The following is a 19,108-nucleotide window of genomic DNA, read 5'->3' as shown; positions in this document are numbered from 1 at the left end:
ATGAAACAGATTTATGACGTGTTGGACTGGCCTATTGCTGTGAAAGTCGAGGTCACACTGGTGAAATTATTTTGAGTGAGGATGTGAAGCAAATGATTAGCTCAGTCACCCTTTGACAAATGTTTCTATATCAGCTCTATGGTGAGTATGTGACGATGATTTGTGAATCTATTTTTGAGAACTTCAGAACAGACCGTCTGGTGCCCATCCCTGAAATCTTTTGCGACCCCCCCTTAGGAACGTCACCTTGAGCTCTGTTTTGTCCCTGATTTTGGAATGAATTGCTTCTCCATCATCCATCTCTTCAGTGCATTTGACATTGTTTTATACATTTTTCGTCTTTGTTCTGAATTCCTAAAAATCTTTATTCACCGCAGAGAGTACATGAGAAAAGATTCTAATTTTAAAATTTGTTCCCAACAGTATCACTCTACGAGGCATTAAACCATGCAGTACAGTTCACTGAGCTGTATTAAACACTCCCCGGAAGAAGTGTCCTCTGTGTGACTTCTTGAGAAGGAAATGAAACTCAAACAATAACACTCCAAATGAATTTGTGCATGACTATTTATAGCTTGCAGATTCCTGGGAAATATGAGTAAAATAAATCCGCTTTGTCTTTGAGGGGACATCAGGACATTACAGGTCTGGAGCTTGTGCCATGTCAGAGAAGTGCACCTCATCACAGCGCCACATTTAGAGTGGCAAGCAACACTGAATGGCATTCAGTGATGTTACAAGGGACAGAAACTGCACATGGATGGTGTCAAGAATCCTGCCTCAATTCTGTGGAAAATCTGAGAAATAATATCCTTTTCAGTGTATATTATTGTGTATTTATCTTTGGAAAATAGGGCTGTATCACTTTGCGTTTTCGTATCAAACTATCACAGTTCAATGCATGCAGTGCAGCCACATGCGTAATATACGGCATGTCAAAGTAACAAGTAATAAAAAAACAAGAAGCTGGTCTTGAAGCAATTAGTATTAGAAGAAATAAGTACTCAATGCGAAGCAAAGAATAGTTTAGCCTGAGGTATTTGTGGAAACTGGAAACATGCAGGCCAAGGCTGTTATTTATGAATCCCCAACAAAGTTGATATATTGAAAAAGGAAATTAAGGATGTGACTATATTGCAAAACTCTGGCACACCGTCAAACTTTTTTGCTGAAATTTTCTAGTATTTTTTTATACTCTATGTATTTTATATTTTCTGTTTTATAGCATAAGAGATGCTTTTCAGTTCTACAGCCTGCTATAACCTGGTGTCTTTCGGGAAAGTGTTTTTTCATGTTGTAGTGTCTGAGATGTTCGTTTTCATAATAAAAATACACAGTCAGCCATAAAGTTGGAATAATTTTGATTTCAGACACAATTCTCTGTTAATTGTGGTTTAATTTTCACTGTGATATGTTTGAAAGAGAATAGTTAAATTGATTAGATTGAGATTTGAGAATACAGATACACTTTATCTGTTAATAATAAATCTCATTGTCACAATCATTTCATGGAAAGAGGTAAAAAAAAATATCTTATTCTAACTTCATGAGCAACCGTATAGTTATCTAAAGTTGCTATTGGGCGAAATGTTACCTCAGTCCCCAGAAAGAGGACGTTGTCTCTCCTTGCACTACTCTCATTTCAAAATAAATAAAAAAGAAACAGAATCCATATGTATTTGAGTTTTTCTTTTACTGTTGTACTGACCTCTCGCTGAACCGTGACTCTGGGGCATGAACCAAACCATGACGTCTGTACTGTTAAACCCCTTATGGAAATGTAAGGATAAAACATTTATAGGATAGTATAGCATAAAAGTGCAAAAATTCCCTCCCCCAAGCTCAATATGCCGATGAATAGATCGATGTTGGGTCGGTGTGAAGTGTTACCGTAATACTGAAATGGCGATGAGATACATACACAGTGTCTGAAGTGTAGCTGTCAATAGGAAAAGTCAAAAAGTCAGTCAGGTGGTGAGATCTTGGCGACAAGTTATTCTGCAGTGACAGATGACATTTCTGTGAGGTTGCATCTGGAGTACTCTGGCACTGAGGCAAAGCTGGCCTTTCACTCTGTCTGCCTAACTAGCATTCATCAGCAAACCTTACACACACACACACACACACACACACACACACACACACACACAGACACACACACACATGCACACGAACGCACACATAAAACATGTAAATGGCAGCTGGCTCTGTGCGCATAATGTCCCCTCTCTTTGTCGCATTGTTTCGGTGATTTGTAGATGCTGCAGTCATCACCGTCCTGCAAAGTTTTTTTTAATGACATGATGAATATGAATTTTTTTGCTCTTTGTTTTCTTCTAATCTTACTGTCTTCCGTTCCTTCAAAAACGGGAATAGTCTGAAATGGTGGTCAATTACAGTCGAACAATAGCTGGAGTCTAAAGCTAGTTCAGCAGGCTACACTGCTGTTTCTGTCTCTCTTTTCCTTCCTTTGAGTTCCTTCTTCCTCCTCGCTCCTCTCCTGCCTTTGTTGCCTCATTGCATAGGCTGAACATGACAGCTCACTGTCATTGTGTCCACCCTATTCAAATGAAAGCTGGCCACAACTGCATGTGTCCCTGTCTTCATTTTGGGCAGCAGGCATGCGTGGAGGCACAAGGTGGCGAAGGGATTCTCCCCCAGTGATTCATTTGAACTTTTCTTCTCTTTGAAATGGCATCACAGGGCCTTGCATGATTAATGTCTCCACACTTATATACACTGTTCTACACAGACTGCCAGCTGAATGTTTGAAAACCAGGAGCTTTTCAGAATGCCTGTGGGCAGGTCTGGGATATTGTGGTTTGATTGGCAATCAGCTTGCTATTCAACCTTTCTAATTGTCTACGTAATGTCATGCACTCAGGTGAACCCACTAAATGACTAGCTCAACACGGCATTTTGACAACAGTGTGTAAACAGGCTAAATAATGGATATCAATACAGTGTTGTTACTATGTGAATGTGAAATTAAGGCAAAAGTAGTCCACACCAAAATAAAATGACTAGGTACTGTTCATGTGACCTTGAGCAACCCATTGTACAGTCTGAAACAGTCTAATTTAAAGTCAAGTCAACACAGTCAAGACAAGTATCTCATTTCTGAAAATGTTAATGATTCCATTATATTTATAAAGTTTGCTTGTATTCTTCTGTAAAAATCAAATAAATGTGTATTTGTAGGTCTTACATACACAGGCTCCAATCAGTGGTGCCACAAAGAGACATATAATCTCACATTAAAAGGATTGTTTTAATCGAATATGATTGTTTTGAATAAGGCAAACAGCCCTTCCCTTGAGTAATACTGAAGCCAAATGAAGCTATTTCCTAATCAGGTTTGCTTTTAGAGGTTTTAAAAAAAAATGTATACTGAAACAGAACTTTCCAAAAGTTTTATAGTAATACTGTGTATTTTCCCATTAATAATATATATAATCATCAAAACTGGGATAGAATTAGAAAGAAGAGGCAAACTGAAACCAATAGGTTTTAACAAGTAACGTCTGTAGCTGTAAAATAAAGCAAACATAGAAGTGTCCACAACTGCAGTTCCACTAATGGCCACTTGATGCTGGCTCCAAAAGCAAGTCAATCCCAAGAGACCACCATGTTAAAATGGCCAACTTTACAGCAGCAATAAACATGTTTACAGCCTGGTAGAAAGGATTTATTTTATTTGCCCGTTTATGACAATTGCTCAGGGACTCATTTTTATGTAACTCAAAAAATATATATTATTGGCCTTTCTGAGTGACAGGTGGGTGCTGTCACAGGTGGCATGTCTCAGCAAACAGGCTTCATTCAGCCTGCCGCAGCTCACCCCGCTCCTCCTCTTTGACTGCCAAGACAGTGAAGGTCGCAGCCACCACACTGACCTTCACAATGGCTCTTTAGAGAGCTATGGGTGACGTCACGGAGACTACGTCCATGTTTCATTCAGTCTATGGGTTTTACTTAGAAAACTTGATAATATAAAACATTATTGGCTTTTAGATGTATGATGAAGATGTATGGGCTGCTTAGATTGCGTGCTAAACCTGTCTGGTAAATGGCCTCTGGGCCTGGTGGTACACAAATGGACTGGTAACTTAAAAGGTTGCTTTGATCCCTGACATCAACAACAGTGTGAATTTCAGCAAAGCAATATAACATCTGTATTATGACCATGTACACTTCTTGTGTCAAAGCACTCTTCATCAAGACACTAAACCCTGAACTAAAGCCTTCATCCTGCACTGCCATAATCTCACAGAAATACAAGCTTGTAGGGGGCTTTGATTATTTTTCGGGAAGATATGTGGAATGACAAACAGCAGTTTAGTTTGAAGCACTGAGCCTCCAAGAAATAGTCTTACTCGTGGGTTGCATTTATTAAATCACGCAGTGTTTTCTATTATTTTGTGACTGACCAAGATAGCAGCCCTGACTGTCCCATATTATCCTCAATTGGAGTGTCTTCTCATTGACTCCATGCTGAGACTCTGATGCTTCACTTTGCACCTTTTACCTCTGAGACTGAACAACAAGATCCATCCAGTGAAAGCAATGTGAACTTTTCTAATTATTGCTGCAATTATAATCATGCTTGTGTCACAGCAAGGCCTCTCTGGGCTCTGTGGTCCCATTGCTAGCTGGATGGCCACACAGAGGGAAAATGCTAATCAACATCCCGGCCTCATCAACTTATTGGTGACTGGGGTACAGCTAGAGAGCCTCTTCACTCCTTTCAAGGGTGGATGTAATCAGAAGCAGCATCTCTCCATATTGGTTTCCCAGGGGAAAGGGAAGTACAGAGCCCTGCAAACACACTACCCAGCATGGGAATACTATTTGTATAATTGTCATTTATTGTGATTTCCTTGGTATTTTCTCTGTCACTGACTTTTCCTCTATGTGTGAATCCACTTGTCCACATCTGGGGAATCTAGTTTGCCAATCACACATCATACAATCAGTACTCTGAGCACAATTAATACACACATTAAACACACTGATGTGAACTTCCCTACCTCTTCCCATTGGTGGATGTAGCGTATGAGTCTGGAGAGGCGCAGGAGTCGCAGCAAGCTGAGGATCTTTGTAAAGCGGACAATCCGCAAGGCGCGCGCCGTCTTGTAGAAGTCTGAGTCGATACGCGTCTCTACAATAAGGAAGATGTAGTCCACAGGGATGGAGGAGATAAAGTCCACCACAAACCAGCTCCGCAAGTACTTGATCTTGATCTGTTGCGGATCCAGGATGATCTCTGTGTTGTCCTCTTTGACGATGCCCGTCCTAAAGTTGAGGACCAGGTCCATGAGGAAGAACGTGTCAGAGACCACGTTAAACACGATCCAGGGGGGCGTGTGCTCATCCTTGAAGAATGTGATGCCCACGGGGATGATGATGAGGTTGCCAACCATCAGCAGCAGCATGGTCAAGTCCCAGTAAAACCTAATTTGAGAGAAAAATGGAGAAAGGCAGGATGACAATAGGATGGTGAGAGAAAGAATTCTTAAGTCAGAATACAGTAAAATTATCTAGTTAACTATTGACAACATTCTGCCTAGTTAGAGGGTAACAGTCGTCTTCTGTCATTCCATATGAACTGCATGATGAATCTTATACAAACTGTATGTACATCTCTTTGCATCATACTGTGAATACTGTATAGCAAAACACCTTCCAAAGGAGAGCAGCCATTTTTTAAAAGGATTGGATGACGCTTCTCCTCTTCCTGCTACTGTACAAAGCTGAAGCCATATGGGTGCTGTCAACTTGCGCTGATGATGTCATTTGGAGCAGTAGTCTGCACAGTTAGTGATAGGCTGGTGGAGCTGTGGTATCTAGATCCCGCCCAATCACCCTCCGAACCAATCGTGAGTCAATTCCAGCTGTCAATCATGATATCACACACACCTTTTTTATTGCATTTGTCCATCTCAATACAGTCTTTGGTTGGGATCTAAATAAAGGCACCTTGTATAGTGTAGTAAATGTAAATGTTAACAGAACAATGTGTTATTATTGTGCCAGTTAGATTTAACCACTATAGTATAGAAGACATTTACATATTACGGTAGTAAAAGTGAAAATTTAACATTCATGATGGTTGCATTCTATTATTCATTATCAACATCCTAGCATTGTTCGAGCTGACTTACTGTCCTGGCTTACTGAGATACCTCACATTAACGTTAGTAACACCTGTGCTTTTCCTTTCATGACACCAGGAATGCATTAGATCAGACCTGGGCATTGGGCGGCCCGCGGGCCCCATCCGGCCCGTTGGCTGTCCTGGTCCGGCCCGCATGAGGTTACCCAGAAATAAGAAATCAATACAGCCGCAGTGCTTTTATTTTGAAGGCGATTTACGTATATCTGAGTTACCCGAGTTACCTCGGTACCTTGTCAAAAACACGTATTGCTTTTTGCATAAAGTTAATAAATTACTGGTTTACTGTATAACATACATGCTCTATATTGTTTTTGTGGTTTGAATGTATGTTTTTTAGTAGCATTTATTTATTTATTTTAAATCGTAGCTCCATGAAAATAAAAATAAGACATTCCTTGGTCACTATTGGGAATCCACCGTAAGAGCAATAACAAACATTAGCATTAGCAATTGAGCAAACAAGCACTTTTACTATAGTTAAGACAACAAATATAGCCACTAAAACATATGACAGAAGAAAATGAACTTTACCAAACCTTGTGCCCTGTCAGCCAGCCACTATAGAAGCCTTTTTGATACTTTATATCAACTTTATATGAATTACGACGCACTCGTTATTATTTACCGTTCGTTTTTCATTTAACCGTTCCACCTGTTATTTCCTGTCACTACCTTTCAAAATGAAAGCACCCGTTTCACGCTGGACGGCACCTTTTCAAAATAAAAGCATCACAACATTGTAAAACACCTATAAAATATAAGCTATATAACACAAAAACACCAATAGGAACCTTACTAAAGGTAATTTACTCCACATTATAAACAGTCTTATCATTATAAACAGTCTTATCATAACATGTATTCTTATCAGTAGCAGCCCAAAACCAGATAATTTACTGTATTTTATAAAGCGATTAAATTAATATTGAGCAGAATTTAGTTCAGAGTTTTGGTCCGGCCCCTGCAACCTTCATGGTATTGGTCATGTGGCCCCTTGGGGAAATTAATTGCCCACCCCTGCATTAGATCCTCTGTTAAAATCAGGCAGCTACAATACTGAGATCATATATACTGTTCATCATACGTAAAGACATTGTAAATAAACACAAGCACATATGAATTAATCCTATTTCATATTTTGAGAGTGATTTTAGAAAATGGCCTTACCACAAAACACAAGCTCACTACACTGCAACTGCAGGGCAAATGTAGTAGAAATAAATAAATTGTTTATCTGTCTAACCACAGACTAACTGCACCAGCAGCCAGTGATGAGACTCGCTGTGTGAATCATGGAAAACCTTCTTTCGCCTTAGATACCTTTGGGTGGTGGACGTGCAGATATACACACAGGGTGTCATGATAGTGTAATTACCTATACATATGTAACCTCCGTACAATGCCAGAAGGCAGCTTAAGCTATTTGTGTTTGCACTGTAAATCACAACTCTAAGGTCAATGAGGGTTAACTGTTAATTACAAACTGTACTGTGACCTCGTCCGTCTTCCAGGCCTGAGAGTTTGGATATAAATTGAACTCTCTGCTGGCTTGGTAATTGAATCCAGATTGGCTCTTTTGTGTTAAGGGTGATATATCTTGGATAGTCCATAGATCGCACCATGAGGGGGTTCTTCATGGTGGACTGGCCCAGTGAGTTGGATGATTTACCCACCCACCTTTAGCTGGGCCACAAAGATCTGTCTCTGCACAAAACCAATTTCAAGAGCAGGGTCATAACAAACAAGGAGGAAAGGATACTACATACATAACCAGGATAGGATATGCCTTTTTACCACAGGCTTGCAAGTCTACAGCAAGTAATTACTGCTCTTTCACTTCCTTGTTGCAGCTGATGTCTATTGATTTCATGGTTGATTCGCAGTGTGTTGAAGTAAATAACTCACGGCATTACAATGAACTGCCGCTTTACACAATGACACAGCCTGTTCCTAAAAGTCCTCTGGCCCATGCACTGTCAAGCTGAGTAAAAATTTAGTTCTCAGTACAGGTGCATAATGTCTGCCTCACAGAGCAAACACATACACATTTCTTGCCTCGTGAGATTTTCTTGAGAGTCTTGTGTATCTTTTTCTTTGCTTTGTGCTTGCTTTGTTGGAGGGTGTACAGTTAATGTTTTCATTGATAATCAGTTAGATCTTAAATGGCCTTTTGTCTTTAAAGTCCTCTGAGAGTTTGTGATGAAGCGGAACGACTTCAAATAGTTTTACCCTCATACTATACTTTGATATTCCCATTGATGCTGCAACGATCACTGATGTCCCATGTTGATAGAAAAGATACTAATTTTTGCTAACAATGTGTCTATTTTCTTTCTATGACAGTGATTAAACACCATTACTGAGGCATTATGGAGACTAAACCAAAGACATAAACGATGGCCAGTACTGTATCATCCATGTTACCGTTTGCCATGGTTCCATTTGGATACAAAAGGTCTCAATGACTAAAATACAAACATTTGTGAACAGACATATAAGTATATATATATATATATATATATATATATATATACACACACTATATACACTTTGAATAAATAAATAATGAAATGCAAAAGAACACAGGCTGCTAATGTATGTTGGAGCCGCTTGAGTTGTAATGTGCTCCGATTACAGTTTACAAGAGTATCTCACACTTACACATGCATACATAAATATACAGTATAAACAGACACATATTACAGTTTCATGTCTATTGCACACACACACACGTACGCACAAATGCACACACTGAGGAAACGGTGACAGTAATTGGAATTCTTCAAAGTAAAAGGGTATCTACTGTTCCAGCTTGTTGTCAAGTGGAGTTATATTTAGACAGACCTTGCCACCACTGTGTTCGCTCATGTTAAGACAGAAAGCCCATGAGGAGGAGAAAAACTTCAAAGGAAGAAACGTAAACATAGGTAATGACATTTGTTCTTCATATTGCCATGTTCTCTAATGTTATAAATGCTAGATAGCCTGTGATTTTGATGCCCCCCCCCCCAACACACACACACACACACATTTTCAGTAACAGATGGAAATCCTTGCCTTTGTTTTGATATTTGTGGCCTATCAACTGTGATGACTCAACTGCAAATTAAAGTTATTTTCATATTAAAAGGACAATGTCAGTATTTTGCATTTGTGCAGCTTCTTTTCTACACAATACTATCACAACCGTTTTCCGAAGCAAACCATAGAAATCCACTCTACCCTTCCAGGCAATCATGGGTCTTCCCTTTCACTTCACTAAAAAGCAGAGACTTGAAACCTCTTTGACTTAGGAAATCCATGTTTTAAGGTCACATTATCATTAAGTGACAATGAAACAAAGTGAAAACTCCATGACCAAACAAATGTATTGTAATGTAAAATATGTGAGTCATAGCAAATGGCTCAAATATATATATATATATATATATATATATATATATATATATATATACATACACCATTTGTTTGGTTGGCACATGTTCACGTGTATACAAGTTGTTTGAGCAAAACCACAAGATTCGCAACAAGGATGTATTTTGGTCCAAAAACCTCCAGGTCACAGGTCAGAGCTGCCTTGCTGCCATTAAGGGGGGCATCTTATCAATTTGGTTCCCCAACACCCAGTAATGTGTGATACTGCAATAACTATAATAATACAATACATTACTAATCAAGCCCAAATAGGTGGCTAGCCGTGTTGTTCCGTGCACAACATACAAGTGCATATTATTATATGACTATCTGCATCCCAGTACCTGGACGATTTCAAGCCAATTATTGTGGCTGCTCTGTCTTGATTGCTTTTTGTTATGTGGAGCTGAAAATTGAACACGACATTGTGATAGAACGACATTGATCTCATGAGAAATGTTTTTAAAAGTCTACATTCACACAGGCTGCTAGCTATATGCTAACATCAGCATGATTACCATGCCTACATTGACGATGATAATATGCTACTGTTACACAGATATGTTTACCAAGTTACCATCAGGCGGGAATCTCCGTGTCTGAGCATGGAGGCCAACCAGGAAGTGCCTTAAGCCTGTATTCTACGGAAAATTCCAGCAGGGGGTGCTAAGTTTGGCTGCAAAAAAAAATCTGCCCATTCATTTCAGTGCAAAATTTTAAAACTTCTCAGAAAATGTTTTCAGGACACTTTCACACTGTATTTTCACTTAATGAGTTTATTTGAACGTTTAGTTCAGTAAATATGTCTTGTTCAGTATTTGGTTGAACTAGCAGATACTCCAAGGAGTCACTGTTCATTTTTCTGAGGTAAGTAACATACATTTTGTTGGTTTTTTTGCTAGCCAAAACTAACATCCCAGTTAATGCTTCAATTAATGCTAGCATGAATTAGCAGCGGCTTCTCTCAGTCGGGTTGCCGGTGTAGAGAGGCGTGTAGTCAGTGTCGTCAGTTCCCTTTCGCTCCGCCACAGTCCAATTATGGTCTGCTCCGCGTATCGGAAACAAGATGGCGACGCAAGATGGCGACGCAAGATGACGACGAGTGTAACGCTGAACTCGAGGCTTCCAACGGCCAGTCCACAAACCAATGGGTGACATCACGGTGACTACGTCCATTATTTATATACAGTCTATGGTTACCATCTTAGCTTAGCATGTTACCATTGTAACATATGCTAATTGGCACACAGTACATCTGAGACTGATGGTGCAATTTCGCAGGTATTTGGTCATAAACCAAAGTACAGGAGAAATGGACCTGATCATCCAGACAAACCCCTAACTGAAGGTGAGCCACACCACAAGCCTGGCTAATAAAAATAAATACAATCTAAGTTCAACAACATCTTTCAGCACCAGGAAAGAACAAGAAAATCCATAGAAGTGGGACCTTCAGTTATATGATACTATATAAATGAAAGAGTGAAGAAACAACAGTAAAAAAAAAAAAAAATAGTGCCAGAGGAGAGCTCCTCTACATCTTTGCAGAAAGAACAAGACAGAATGCTGTTTAAGACCTCTGGACGTCACTCTGGCAGAACACAGCTACTGCCACCACCTGTTTGAGTAAGCTTCACTTGTTATAGGAGTGTGGGGATTAGTAAGATTAACAACAGCTGCTGTACGCTTATTGTGAAAATGCATATTTCTAAATATGAAGGGAAATGCACCAAATATTCCAACATGACCAACAGAAAAACAAATCAGAGCATAATACCGTTTGTCATACCACTGGATTTTTTTTAATCAAATTGATCTACTTGTTGAAGAAATCATATAACCATTAATCAGATAGAGTTTGAGGACACCCCTTACACAAATGTGTGTAACTGATCCACACTCATACTGAGTGTCGTTGCAGAATTTCAAAGGGCTGTGTATGAATCCTTGTGGCTTCGAAGTGTTTTATGTTTATGTGTGCACTGTGGTTTCACAGGTTTGTGTTTCTGCATGTGTGTGTCTGTGTGTGCATGCATGTGTAGAGTAAATGCCCATGATTTCTTCTTTTCACTCTTGTGGTTGCCTCCTAATGGAGGTCAGACCGCCTAAACATAGCAGGGATCCATTTACTGTGTTTTATTATTCACTGGGACCCTGACATAGAAGAACATTGTTCTATAAATACAGTTGGGCGAGTGGGGGATGTTAGGCGGACATTTCAAAGGCATTAAACAATCCCATATCTCTGTACGCATCCCAAATCACTGACTCACGCTGGGTGGTGGTATACCACCTGTCTTGAAAATAAAATGAAAGCAAACCTGCAGTGACCTAGCAGTGGTGATGTGAAGGTGAAAATCCCAGGTATCAGGGGAGAGAGAAACATTTCATTTGTTACAGTTATATTTTACTTTTTCAGAGAAGAAAAAGCAACAATTACAGACTTCTTGTATGAATGACAATGAAAAACGAATTAACTTATGATTACTTGACTTTTCATAACTTCTTTTTAACATGAATCCATCTTTTAGCTAGCATTTAGTCGCAATAAATAGAAATGTGAAAATGTGCTACATAAAAAACAAAAAACATTTGACAAAAAAAGATATAATCGCAATCTCTGGACAAACATGGCCAGAGTGTATGTGTGTGAGTCTGAATAATTATGTGATCTCTGGGAACACTGCTGGCACTGAATTAGACTAAAAAGCTAAGGCCCAGCAAGGCAGAGAAACACTGGAAACATTGAGAAAAAGAGTTCCACAGAGTAGCTCACACCTAACTTGTTGTGGTGCTGAGAGTTCAGTGTACTGATGAAGGGAGCCCTGACATTTTGCTGTCTGTAGGGACAGAGGCACAGCCCACTCCGCTCTCCGGTGGGGTGACCAGGGACGGCAGGAACATGTTGTCACCCTCAGAGTGCATCTGACTACACGATAAGCCTCTCTCATTCTCCTCACCCTGCCAGCCAGGCTACCTGAAAGGGAGTGTGAGAGCCACCACAAACAGCCAGAGATGGACACACACTTACCTCTCAGAGTAGCCTATATTTAAATTGATGGGGCACAAGGGAAACAAGAATTGGGTATATATAGTCCTGCACATACAGGGCATATAGAGGTGCTATTTATTTATATTTGTGCATGCATGCGTGTGTGCACTTGTTTACATTTCCCTTGTAGAGGTGTCTATCTATTGGCTGCCATGCTGGGAGAGTGATGGCATATAGCATGCAAGCTATCATCTGTTATGTCAGGTACAAGTGACAGACAGCATTTAACAGTGCCTCCCTTTATTCTGCAACACACTGACTGAATGGGAGCAGCAGAAGAGCAGTGGGTGCTCCCAGGCAGCATTCTCACCATGGCTCCAGCCAACACTGTGTGCACTGTAAATGGGCTGATTACATGATTGAATTTTATCTATTATTGTAAGAGAAAGCAGTTTCCCTTTTGAGTGATTTACTGCCCTGTTTGTGGGTGTCACTAGAAAATTCTGTCATGTTCATTGCACAAAGACCCAGTTTCATTTATGGCCACTACATTCCAGTTCACACTCACAATGAGTGGGACACTGTGACCTATATTCAATTGAATACAGTACAAAAGCAAGATATTTTATGTTCAAACTTTTATTTGGTCAACTAAAATGACTTGGGTACGTTTACAGAGATGTCATTTTCATAGTTAAAAAATGAGCTCATTTTCCCATTCACACACACACATTCATACTAGTGACTGAGGCTACCCTAATGGTGTCTGCTGCCACCATCAGGAATTCATTCACACACCGATAAACACAGCATCAGGAGCAATTTGTGGTTCAGTATCTTGCCCAAAGATACTTGTCATGTTGACATGTAGGCTGCCATGGTCAGGGATCGAAATACCAACCTTCCGATCAGAGGACGACTGATCTACCACAACCACCCATAGACTGTATATAAATAATGGACATAGTGACCGTGATTTCACCCGTTGGTTTGTGGACTGCCTATTTGAAGCATCAAGTTCAGCGTCACTGTCATCGCCATCTTTCTTTTCATCTGTCACCAGCTTGGTTTCAGAAACAAAAACAGAAGCCTCACTGCTCAGACCTGGAGGTTGCTGCCTGCAGCCGCCCTAACAACATCAGTAGTAGACAGGACATAAGTTATGGTGTCTGGTGTCAAAGTGACAGAGTTTATGCACCTCATCATTAACACCAGCCTCTGACGTAGAAGTTATTTCAAGGGGGTAAAACAATGTTGAGCTTTGTATTACCCAAAGGAGTAGCTTTTGAAAATGTAAACAGAAATTAACAACTGAAATGACCCTAGCTGTCATTTCTCTTGTGAGGACAAACTTGTTTGAATCCAACTTGTCCGAAACAAAATCTGTTGTCTCTTAAAACTGTTTGAAGCTGGTTAAGGACCAAACTGCCTTTGAGTAACCACTCCACTGCTATGAGAGGTTATACTGATGTCCAAGTTTAACAGACTAGTGTAATGTTCTATAATTTCCAATTAAAATGTCTCCTTAATTTTTAAAGCCACAGTTCTGGTTACTTATTACTTCATTTCATTATGTCACCATTCACTTTATTGCTTGGAGCAAATCTGAAGTCGCTGTAGTAGCACCAATTGAACTCAACCTGTTCTCAATGCAGTTAAACTAAAAACACAACTGACAGAGCCACGGCTTCATTAAGTCCACTGGCATGTTAGAATGAATAAATGAGGAGGATTGAATGGAAATTAAGCATGAAAGGCTCTTGTGAGAAAGAAAAAAAAATCACTTAATTTTACATAAGCTATACTTAGCCAAAGGAAGAGGTAATCTATGATAAAGCCTGTCACACTTAACAGGACAACAACATCTGTAACAACAACAAAAAGATGCCTGTGTATTGGCCCATAAAAGAGCAGCTCATTGGTTTAAACAAGCCAGTCTGCAAACGCTGCAAGATTTAAGTGTCTAGGAGGAGGAAAAAAAATCAGGTTAAAAGGGTTAATCCTATTTTTGTTGTCACCCGCTCCAATGAACTGTCATAACGGCGCTGTCTTTGCCAAGCACAGCCAGCAGGCACACTGCAAGCACATCACTGACACTGGTGCTGTGCAGTCGCAGGTGGCTATATTTAGGTGAGGCACGCTGTTTTATCAAACCTAGGCTAAGAAGATTTCATCAGAGGTAGAGGCAAATCTCCCCAACCTTAGGCTACGAGAAAACAGAGGGGTTTACTAAATACCTATAGAGAGGAGAGGCAAAATCAACTGAGAGGAGTCAACCTTACCTAACACCGCTAAAAGAGATCCAGAAATAAGATTACAAGTAGTTCTATGGGAGAACATGAAAGTAAGGGTACAAGTACATAGTTTTCTTTTCCTTCTAAAGCTCTGTCTAGGACTGTTATTCAACACAGCCAAGAGAAAGACAATGCTTTAGACAATGTCACATCTGCTGCAGCAGAACGTTTTCTAATAAATAGACGTCTGACCCCTTTAAGGTAAGTACTGATCAATGTGAAAGAAGAAGGTGCACAAGCATCAAAATCCAAAGTGGAGCATGAGATGATTTTGAAATTGATTGATGGATCTTTTGAATCAAAGAGGACTTTTTTACAACAACTGAAATCTCGGTTATTAGCTTTTACACCAGTAATTATTCTTAGCACAGCAGGAAAACAAGCCTGTACAAATCAATTTAGACTTAGACATTTTAAATATCTCAATATTATTTTCCTTTATAGAAATAAAACACATGTTCCACAATTGTTCGATGTAATTGAACAACCAATACACCAGGAGGAGGGGCTCGACTGCAACTTAAACACTAGTAGCCACCTGCCATTAAACAAAAGAAGAAGACAAACGGCCTATACTGTCACCTCCAGACATGTTTGTTGTTGTTTGAGTGGAATAGCCAAAATGTCGGTAAGGAAAATCAACAGTGATAATAAAGAAAATGAAATGACCTGCCGTGACCAACCACATCAACATGCAGACAGTAAATGTGACCTGGACAGGCCAGCTCATCCTGGGATTTTCCCAATCAGCAATGCCAGACAGAGCAATACTTAAGAACAGTACTGATATACTTGTACTTTACTTCTTCTATTATACTTCTACTCTACTACATCTGAGAGGAAAATATTGTACTCTACTACATTTGACGCATACTAATTACTTTTTACATAAAAAAGTACAATCTAAAATTGGCTCAAAATTGACAAACTACTATCGACTTGTTAGTGATGAAACCAGAGTAATATTCTATAAAAATGTGTAAAGGGTTACAAATACATTTAGTTTTGATACTGAATTCAAAAAATTGTGCTGATGTTATTTGTAATTTTTGTATTAAACTCTGGACTTGTAAAAGACTATGTAGTAACAACCTAACAACCTGAACAGAAAAAAAGCAATTCAGTGATTTAGTGCCAGCAATTACGCAATATATATTTTTTTAACCCATTAGGATTGGATCTTTACTAGGTATCAGCCAATACACAAATGATCATAATAAGTATCAGGAAGAAAAAGATAATATCGGACCATCTCTAATCATTATCATTTGATGACAACTAACAATTGACAATTGACAACAGGAAATTCTAAATTAAAAAGACAGTTTGCAGAATCAAACCATTAAATTATAGACAACAATTTTTTCATGCACATTTTTTCACACAAACACAGCACATTACTTTAATGATGATCTATATTATTGGTTTAATAGGATTTAAACCATTCAGTAGTGTAATATTCACTTCATTTATTTTTATTTTTCCATTTTATCTTTGTTTAAAATTGGAGATGTGGGCAGTGATTCACAGGTCTGGTGCCATGCTAACCATCGTGGGGAAACTCTCTAAATGCCAGTGTCCATCCCAGTCACTCAGAAATATGCCCCAGATCCACTCATTGAAATAAGTCCAGCCTAAACTTGCCCTGATGTTTGAATAGCTCAGAAGTGTGCACTTAGGAGCTCTGACTAAATCATGAAATCACCAAAGCCACTTTGCAAACTGACCAGATGTAATCAGGGAGCTCACTGAGAAGAATGCTCTGAAGGAGCCAAGTCTGTCCCCTTTTCATACCAGTGGGATTGCTTTTTTATTTTTTTCCGGCTGTTTCTGGAGAGGCCTTTTCGAGCTCTTACTCAGTATCCCCGTCCTTGTCTCTGCAGAGTCCTTCACAGCTTTCCAGACCGCAACCTGCCACCTATCTGCTCAGAGGAAAAAAACTGCATACAGGTAGTCAGTGGTCAGAAAATAAATACGCCGTCTGTGAGGAAAGAAATAGAGGGACGGTGAGTGGCAGGATTGTACTGTCGAAGACACGGAGAGGACACAAAGCTCACCAGCCGGTTCCATCAGCATGCACTTATCCTACTAGCATGTGCCAGTTTCTACACTCCAGCTTCGTGGACTGTCATCCTGCCACTAATTGCATCTGTGTTTTATCATGATGCCTTGTTATCTCCCCCAAGGTCCTTAGGGTCATGTCAAAGGGGTCCCCTGTCAGCCAGCCACAGAGTGTGACAGAGGAAGCACTGGCCAGTGCCCCCCTCCCCCCGCCAGTTCACCGCTCTGTTAGACAGGGGAGAGCCAGAGCCAGAGAAAGACGGGCTTTCTCTTAACATAGATGAAGTGCTAAGATAATGTAATGTCTATAATACCAGTAGCTGACCACACTGTACAACATCACCTCATGCCCTTATACTGGGCTGCACCAGTACCGGGCCATTATCTTCACCACTGCAGGTGCTGTAATCAGCAAATGGAGCAGAAAGAAAAAAAAATAAGGGGAGAGAAATGTGGAAACAGTGAGAGAAAATGAGACTCTCTTCCCAGAGAGGCAAGTATATGAGGAGGGATCTACGTCAGCATGGTCGACTGCAAATAGGGGTCCTTACTTTTCTTCCCACACTGTTGTTTTGAGCAACATTACACAAAAGTAGAGGTGAATGAAACCAAAATTAATACAGCTTAAAAGCTGATGGAAAAGCCTCACTAAGAAGACACTCGGAGCATGAAATCAAATCAAATTGGAAAGGAGATGCAGTTTAGCTGATTTTTGCTGGTCTGCGTGAGTAAGCAAAAGCGGAGGCTTATCTGACTGTTAAACCAAACAGGGCAGGATTTATCATGTTTATTTGTTAGCTCTATAATTTCTCGATTGTACATGCTAAACAGGGTCAGGGTTGGATTTATACACACCAGCTTTGCTGCTGCCTCCCTCTTAAATCAAACGGGCAACTTGGTATAACCAAAACTGGTGTGGGCAAAACGAGGACATGCTATCGACTATGGAGATGGTGGAGATAAATCAGGAGTCCCCCCCACAGCAGAGGAGAAGGAACAATCTGTCTCTCACTACTGCATGTCTCATAATCCAGCCATTTGTCTGAGTCTTGGAGACACGCAGCGTGTGGCAGGGCCAGGCCAAACACATTGATCCAAGGGAAGTGTTTCCTGTGAATCACGCCAGCCACACACAGAGTTCTTCATTCAGCGCACTGGACTCTGGTCCTCTCTGAGTGGAAACCCCACTGTTTCCAAAGCGCTTTAGCCTTCTATACATTCTTACAGAGTGCACCTCGAGAGGTTGTCTAAGAAAATACCATCCTCCTGCACACAGATAGCTTGAGAATTAGATAATAGTGATAGGATCATTGGAAGGTCATAAAAACAGAGATGATGGAGATGTCGAAGAATGAAATGTAATGACAGTCTTGGCACAAGGCTATCTCTTTAAGGGCACATGACCTGTGTGTTAACCAAGAACTTCCTGGTAATTTTAGTCCAAGGACTACCATTAAGGAACTAAAATCTCCCTTCTGCTTGTTTTTGTCTGTGTTTCCATGGAGGTCTAAAGACCTGCAAAGATTAGGTTAATTGGTCTGCAGATGTATGAAGAAGCAACATGAAATGGGACTGGTGCTGGTGGTTGCAGGGGTCAACACATAGTCTGCAGTTCAGTGTTCATCGGACAAATAAGTTGAAGAAAGAAAAAACCCAAGCTTTTGTCTCACTGCGAAGACATTTACTCCTAATTAGTATTTAAGTGGCTGATGCATGTCTCAACAGTAAATCATCTGGTATTTGTGGTTTAGCATGTGAAATGCTGTGAAACAATCAGAAAATAATGTTTTATTTCGGATTCACTGGCCCTTTTTTTTTATTTTTTTACCTTGCTCTCTTTTACCAGAGCTCACTCACATGATCAATCTCTTTCTTTTTAAAAAAACAAAAACAAAAACTGATCCCCCCCTCTTCCTAAAATTGTCCTAAATTGATACGAGAGTACTTCCGTGTTGAAGCAGCTGTGCTGTGTGTGTTTGACCAATCAATGGCAGTCATCCCTGCAAACCCCACCCGAATGTACTTTGAGAAAGAACTATCCCCCAGCCAGGGCCTTTTAGGGGGGTCAAACACACCTGAAAAAAAAAAAAAAGTCCCCCTAAATCCTGGTCCATGTGGTTGAAATTCAAATGTGTCTCAAAAGGTTCCCTAGGTCCGAGTCACCTGCAG

The 19,108-nt window shown here is 40.0% G+C and overlaps 1 protein-coding gene across 1 annotated transcript in view; it reads right to left on the bottom strand.

Moving 5' to 3' along the window:
- Window positions 1-19,108, bottom strand: part of hcn4 (hyperpolarization activated cyclic nucleotide-gated potassium channel 4) — a 78,967-nt gene that overhangs the window by 49,818 nt on the left and 10,041 nt on the right. Inside the window, exon 2 of the mRNA XM_059358685.1 lies at window positions 5,031-5,454. Coding sequence (XP_059214668.1) covers window positions 5,031-5,454 — 424 coding nt within the window. The remainder of the gene's footprint in view (window positions 1-5,030; window positions 5,455-19,108) is intronic.

Source organism: Centropristis striata, chromosome 2 (genome assembly GCF_030273125.1).
Source record: "Centropristis striata isolate RG_2023a ecotype Rhode Island chromosome 2, C.striata_1.0, whole genome shotgun sequence".
In the NCBI taxonomy this organism is placed as follows: domain Eukaryota; kingdom Metazoa; phylum Chordata; class Actinopteri; order Perciformes; family Serranidae; genus Centropristis; species Centropristis striata.
Note: the sequence above shows the minus strand (reverse complement) of the source record. Positions and strands in the feature narration are given on the sequence as shown.